General features: G+C 41.6%; 1 protein-coding gene across 1 annotated transcript; it reads left to right on the forward strand.

The window, feature by feature from the left end:
* Nucleotides 3450-5322, forward strand: LOC109824895 (cytosolic sulfotransferase 12-like). Its single transcript, XM_020391525.1, has 2 exons — nucleotides 3450-3802; nucleotides 4430-5322. Exons 1-2 carry the CDS (start codon nucleotides 3478-3480, stop codon nucleotides 5050-5052), a joined length of 948 nt encoding a protein of 315 aa, XP_020247114.1. The 5' UTR covers nucleotides 3450-3477; the 3' UTR covers nucleotides 5053-5322.

The following is a 7671-nucleotide window of genomic DNA, read 5'->3' on the forward strand; positions in this document are numbered from 1 at the left end:
TGAACCTCCTCCTGCTCAAGCTCATCATCTACCTGATTTCCCACTTGAACATGACTAGAACCTGGTTGGTCTTTAGGTTCTATCTCAATAACCTGGGACTTTGAAGTCCCAACAGTCCCAACACCATCATCCTTGGGCGCCCTAGCAATCATGGATTTTTCATCAAAGGTAACATCCCTGCTGATCACGAACTTTGAATCTTCTGTACACCAAAGACGGTAGCCCTTTACGCCCTTTGCATACCCCAAGAATATCGCCTTCTTGGCCCTCGCGTCAAGCTTTCCCTCGTTGACATGATAGCACACGGTACACCCGAAGATTCAAAGCCTCTCATAATCTGCATGCACCCCTGACCACACCCGATAGGGTGTACCACCATCCAATGTTGAATGTGGAGAACAATTCACTATGTAACAAGCTGTAGCAACCGCTTCTGCCCACCATTCCTTACCCAAACCAGCATATGATCGCATACTCACTGCTTTCTCCTACAGTGTTCGGTTCAGTCTTTCCGCGACCCCGTTTTGATGTGGTGTAGATCTCACTGTCCAGTGTCTGGCAATCCCCTCCTGATCACAGAACTCCTTGAAGGCACCATCTGTGTTCAGTCTCTCCGCGACCCCGTTCTGCTGTGGTGTTGACCTGACTGTCCAGTGTCGAACAATGCCCTCCTGATCACAGAACTCCTTGAAAGCACCGTCTGTATACTCTGTACCGTTGTCAGATCTTAGTGTCTTCAATTTCTTGCCCGTCCTGTTCTCAACCATTGCTTTCCACTTCTTGAATGTCTCGAATACCTCATTCTTATGCTTAAGAAAATAAATCCAAGCATATCTCGAATGATCATCTATGAACGAGACAAAATACCTGGAACCACCCTTGGAAGTTGTCTGAGCCGGACCCCAAACATCCGTGTGCACATAATCTAGTATACCTCTGCTCTTGTGATTGCTTTTCAAGAATTGGACCCTGTGCGCCTTTCCGTACACACAATCCTCGCAAAAATCCATGCAAGGTTTCTTCAGATTCTTCAGCAAACCCTCCTTACCAAGCAGAACCAGACCCTTCTCTGACATGTGCCCAAGCCGCCTATGCCATAACCGGGTGTGCTCACATGGGTCTCCACCACTTCCATCAGTTCCAACCGCTGCATCTCCTGTCACCGTCGTACCCGAGAGAGTATATAGATTACCGTGACGAACACCCTTCATCACTGTTAGGGAACCTCGAACAACCTTCTTTACTCCGTTCTCTGTAACAATCTTGCAGCCACCGGAGTCTAATGCACCCACTGAGATAAGATTCTTCCGCAAGTCGGGAACGTGCCGCACGTCCGTTAGGGTTCTGACCACTCCATCATGCATCTTGATTTTTATATCACCGAGCCCCACCGTTTTACAAGCATGGTTATTCCCCAGCAATACAGTTCCACCATCAATGCTCCTATAGGTAGTAAACCACTTCCTATTTGGGCACATGTGGTAAGAGCAACCTGAATCAAGTATCCACTTACCGGAGGTATCTTCGCCACCCGTAACAACATAGCATTCTTTATCGCTCCCTTCCTCCGATGCGTAACTCGCCTCTTCCTTGCCTTCTCTTCTCTCGGTCTTGTTGTTGTTCTTTTTCCCACCTACTCTCTTGTTAGGACAGTCGACCTTGAAATGCCCAACTTCACCGCATTTGAAGCACGCTCGTCCCGCAAGGGGTCTCGATTTAGATCTAGACTTTCCTCCCTTGCCTTTTCCTCGCTCATTGCTCCTTCCTCTAGCAAACAATCCCTGCGCTTGTTCTTTGTTACCACCAGTAGTCATGTCACCGGTTGCAATCTTTCGAAGGTCATCCCCTAGAAGCGCCGTTCTAGTCTCATCCATCGTCAAATTGTCTCCCACAAGCATCAATGTTTGCACCAGGTTCTCATAAGACTTCGGCAGAGATAGAAGTAATAGAAGAGCCTGATCCTCATCTTCTACAGTCACATCGATGTCCTTCAGATCCGATATAATCCTATCGAACTTGTTGATATATTCCCGGATTGATGAGCCCTCCTCCATCTTGCAAGTATACAATTTGGATTTCAAATAGATCCGGTTTGTTAGACTCTTCGTCATGAAGGTGCTTTCTAACTTCAACCACACGCCCGCAGCCGTTTCCTCTCCATCTACCAAGAAAGCTACATCCCTTTCAAGGCAAAGGATAATCGACGCCCGTGCTTCCAGATCCAGCTCCTCCCAATCCTCATCAGACATATCCTTGTGCTTCTTCTCTTTTCCCGCCAAAGCTTTGTGCAATTTCTGCGAAATCAACGTGTTCTTCATCTGCATCCTCCAATAGGAAAAATCATTCTTCCCATTGAATTTTTCAATCTCGTATTTTCCAACTTTAACTGTTTTACTTGTTGACGCCATTCTCCGCTTGTCTCAGGAAATTACCGAGCACCACCTCAAATCAGAAGCTACACCACTCCCAATCTGAATAACAGCTCTGATACCAATTGTTGGGCGCAGAGTCACGCCCACCGCCGCGGAAGCGATATGTCCTGAGAGAGAGCCCTGGCTTTTGTTGTCACAAAAGCACAAGTCAACCTCGATATCTGTGTTTCGCGAAGGAAACCCAGACTCAGTAGCGAAATATCTCAGCGAAGTGAGATATCCACTCTTCCTCTCATCAGCGCAAGACCGAATTTTGAGGGATCCTACAAGCAATAGCCAACAACCTAGAAAACAGTAAATACACGAGATTTACGTGGTTCGGCAAACTTGCCTACGTCCACGGGAGGGGGTGAGGGGAGATTCCACTATAAGGAGAACACCGACGACTTGTACAATCCACAAGCCCGTCTCAAAGAAAAAATAGATCTGATTTTTACCCAAAAGAAATAAACCTCTCTTTTGTAGAATCTCTCTTTTTCTCTCCTCAACAACTGCTGCAATTTCCTCTGCCTAAACCTCTTTTTCACCTCTCTGCTCTTTCCCCTGCCGAGTAAACCGACTGCTTTTCCCGCAGCTTTTTCTTCCTTAAGCCGCTGTTCCCGCACTCGTTTATCCCCTGCGTTTTGTTTCCCACACATCAAACCCTAGGCGATATAGGCTATTTATAGGAGAGTAGATGCGGTTTAAAAGTTCATGAAACATGGGCCGAACTCCTCATTATCTCTTCACATGGGACACGCGCATGTGGGGACTCCTCATTGGGCCGCTGTTCACATAAGGCTAAATTACACTAAAACCCCAAGAACTTTCACCGCTTTGCACAAAACCCTAAACAAATTTCGAAATTGCACACAACCCCAATAAGTTTTGGCATTTTGCAGAGAGCCCCTATAAATTAGAACCGAGAAACAACATATAAAGGAATTTTTGGAAGTTATTGGGGGTCTAGTGCAAAAGGCTGAAAGATCCAGGTATAATTAGGTGTTCAACCATGTCCGTTCCATTTGTTCATTTCGCTCTTTACACAACCAATCGAGTATTCAATATGGAGCAAGCTCCGGAGGACGATCAACTCTCAGACCTCCCAACAATAACGAACTGCTCAGCCTTCCCAGTTGTCCTCTACAAAGGCCACTACCTCTTCAAGGACTCCCTCCTCCGTGTCCTCTCGGCCCGTCACCACTTCCAGGCCCGGCCCACCGACATCCTCCTCGCCTCCCTCCCCAAATCCGGCACGACGTGGCTGAAAGCCCTGGCATTCTCCTCTCTCTACCGGACCTCCCTCCCCGACGTCTCCGACCTTCGCCACCCCCTTCGGGTCTCCAACCCCCACCATATCGTCCCCTTCATCGAGACCGGATCAAAATTAGGTGCGCTCGGTTGGTCAGTCACCAGTAGTAGTTGGAACAACAAATGCATTTACAGTATTATATATAGTTTGGATTGTTTGCACTTTAATATCCTGAGCTAGGTTACACTCCTTTTTTTTTTTTAACTTCAATAGTACCTTGAAGTTTGTCACATGACAATTTATATCGCAAAGTTATAAAGCAGACTTAATGTTGTTCAGAATATCAACATATTTAAACCTCAATGAGAAAAACATTAATTCCTATCATATTTTAATTTTTTGAAGTCTGAAGAAATTACCGAACAAATTAAGTTAGGTTTCGAACGTCAAATTCTCAAAGTAACGTCAAGCTGAAAATTTTTGGGCGCATTAATAATTGTCAAATGCAGAACTTCAGGGTATATCAAAGTTAGAAAAATGGTAAAACTTTGGGAAATTAAATTAAAGTGCAAAAAAGCCAACATAATGTGGATTCATGATTTAGAATTATTTTGAACAGAGCTACCCATATCTTCTTTTTAGCCTATTTTGGTGTTGCACTGTTGCGACAGTTTAACAGCTGGCGTCTAAAATTTTTTTATATTTGAATGAAATATGGATATAGTTGAAACAACATGAGACTCCAAATATTTCTTCGAATGAACAGATTTTTCCTCGATGCCGTCCCCAAGGCTCCTGTCTACGCACCTCCCCTTCGATTTACTGCCGACCTCCATTGCGGACTCGGGTTCAAAAATCATCTACGTATGCCGAAACCCGAAAGACAACTTCGTTTCCTCATGGCATTTCTGGAACAGAATCAGAGAGAAGGCAGGGGAGGAGCCGATCCCACTTGAGGCGAGCTTCGATCAGTTCTGCGATGGGGTTAGTGTTATGGGGCCGTATTGGAACCATGTGGTCGGATACTGGAACGCTAGCAGAGCAAATGACGCCAAGGTGTTATTCGTGAAGTATGAGGATATGATTGCGGATCCGATAGGTGAGTTGAAACGGGTTGCGGGTTTTATGGGGTGTCCGTTTACGGAGGAGGAGGAGGAGAGGGGTGGGGTGGCGGAGGGCATAGTAAAGCTTTGTGGGTTCGAGAGCTTGAGCAATTTGGAGGTGAACAGAGAGGGGGTGCTTGAGACTATGTTGGCGGATTTGGAAAATAAGTTTTATTTCAGGCGGGGAGGTGTTGGGGGTTGGAGGAGTCTTCTTTCGCCGGAGATGGGTCGACGGCTGGACGAGATCACGGCGAGCAAGTTTGCGGGTACGGGGCTTTCGGTTTAAAATAGTTCGCCGGTATGCGAGTGAAAGTGTTCCGATAAATTTTGTATTCTCTTGTTTCCTGCTGTGCTTCTTTTTGACGTCAATACTCGTTGGACTAAGGACAATAGTTAAGTGTTTGGTTGTATCGAGTTTAATGATGTCGTTTCAATTTTGCGTGCAAATTTTATTATTTTGAGGGGGTGCGAAAGTGAAAAGTAAAAGTGAAAACTAATTCACCTACAAGGGTGGGTGTTTGTTTTATTGAAGTGTGTAAGAAAAAAATATTTAAAATAAGTGTAGTATTAAATCTAATGACAATTTAAGTTTCCCTTAAAAACTATTGAAGTCTGTTGGTTTTGACCGCAACAAAACTAACCCACTATCTCGCGAAATCAAGAGAGGGATGTAATAGATAGAAAATATTTGGGATTGTAGAGAAAATAACTCAACTGTAGATTTCATGGATATTGAGGGCGGATCTGAAGGGTGAACGGTTGCAGAGTGAGTCCTTTAAATTGATGGCTAACCATGAAAATTTTCACTGCAAAACGGGAATCCTAAAAAACATCTCTCCCATCTTGTTCTCCCTATTCAAATTTCTTCATAGGTATCAAAGCTTTGACGGTCTCAACGGGCGGCATGCTTTAAAAACTTGTCGTCATCGTTTTTCCTCTGTCCTCAAATCTCTCGACTGTTCCCTCTCTCTGTTTGGTGCAAGTTGAGCAGGTATAAGAGGTAATATAGATAAGGTTGTCTAATCTCTACATAAGTTCTTGCAATAGCGCTTTTGCCTATTTAGAATGATTTTTTTTGTGAACCTGAGATAGCGTAGAGTAGTGTGTTGTCAAATCAGTTTTGTTATTTTATTTATGTGACAGATACTGTTGGATTTCATTTTATAGTATTTTAAATGTTTTTTGTTTGTTCGGCTACATATTCATCTTTAAGAGAAGGTTTATTTTTAAGAGAAGGTTTCATATTTTATTGTTTTTAGGTATTGATTGCATCTTTTTATTTTTTATAATATTTTTTAGCTATTTAGGGTACTTCTTGCAGTATGACATGACATTATATGTCGTGTTGTCACATGATTTAATTCTATTGTAATATCTATCTGTGATCCTATTGTTCTTACCTGTTACTAAATCTCTTTTAATATTATATATTAATAGTACTGCTTCTTGCTTGCTAGCTGGCTTTTTTTTTGAATCCCATAGATTATTGTTATAGTGAATCTGTACATGATACATCTAAGCATGTTTTAAGGTCTTTGATCATAGTGATATGGTTGTGATCCTTTTCTTTCAAGACCTATTAGACATCTTATAGTAGTTTTCTAGTTATTGTTGTATTCTTATTTCTTTTATCTTTTTTTTGACCTTGTTCTATCTACATCTAAGCATTTTTTGTGACCTATTAGACATCTTATAGTAGTTTTCTAGTACATGTTACATCTAAGCTTTTTTTCTGATCTTATTTTAAGGTCTTTGGTCATAGTGATATGGTTGGAGGAGTCTCCTTTCGCCGAAGATGGGTCGACAGTTGGATGAGATCACGACGAGCAAGTTTGCGGGTATGAGGCTTTCAGATTAAAATAGTTCGCTAGTATGTGAGTGGAAGTGTTCCGATAAATTTCGTGTTCTCTTGTTTCCTGATGTGTTCCTTCTTGACGTTAATACTCGTTGGATATATAAATAAGTGTTTAGGAAAAAAATATTTAAAATAAGTGTAGTATTAAATCTTATAACAATTTAAGTTTCCCTTAAAAACTGTTGAAGTTTGCTGGTTTTGGCCACAACAAAACTAACCCACTATCTCAAAAAATCAAGAGAGGGATGTAATAGATAGAAAATATTTGGGATTGTAAAGAAAATAACTCAACTATAGATTTTATAGATATTGAGGGCGGATTTGAAGGGTGAACGGTTGAAGAGTGAGTCATTTAAATTGATGGCTAACCATGAAAATTTTCATTGCAAAACGGGAACCCTAAAAAACATCTCGCCCATCTTGCTCTCCCTATTCAAATTTCTTCATAGGTACCAGAGCTTTGACGGCCTCAACGGGCGGCATGCTTTAAAAACTTGTCATCATCGTTTTTCCTCTGTCCTCAAATCTATCGACTGTTCCCTCTCTCTATTTGGTGCAAGTTGAGCAGGTATAAAAGGTAATATAGATAAGGTTGTCTAATCTCTACATAAGTTCTTGCAATAACACTTTTGCCTATTTAGAATGATTTTTTTTGTGAACCTGAGATAGCCTAGAGCAGTGTGTTGTCAAATCAATTTTGTTATTTTATTTATGTGATAGATACCGTTGGATTTCATTTTATAGTATCTTAAATGTTATTTGTTTGTTCGGCTACATATTCATCTTTAAGAGAAGGTTTATTTTTAAGAGAAGGTTTCATATTTAATTGTTTTTAGGTTCTGATTGCATCTTTTTATTTTTTATAGCTATTTAGGGTACTTCTTGCAGTATGACATGATATTATATGTCATGTTGTCACATGTTTTAATTCTATTGTAATATTTATCTATGATCCTATTGTTCTTAGCTGTTACTAAATCTCTTTTAATATTATATATTAATAGTACTGCTTCTTGCTTGCTAGCTGGCTTCCTTTTTTCTTTTTTGAAT

Source organism: Asparagus officinalis, chromosome 10, assembly GCF_001876935.1.
Source record: "Asparagus officinalis chromosome 10, Aspof.V1, whole genome shotgun sequence".
In the NCBI taxonomy this organism is placed as follows: Eukaryota; Viridiplantae; Streptophyta; class Magnoliopsida; order Asparagales; family Asparagaceae; genus Asparagus; species Asparagus officinalis.

Coding starts and splice junctions, on each gene's coding strand:
- LOC109824895 (XM_020391525.1), top strand. CDS start 3,478: ATGGAGCAAGCTCCGGAGGACGATCAACTCTCAGACCTCCCAACAATA. Junction 3,803..4,429: donor CGAGACCGGATCAAAATTAG/GTGCGCTCGGTT, acceptor TCGAATGAACAG/ATTTTTCCTCGATGCCGTCC.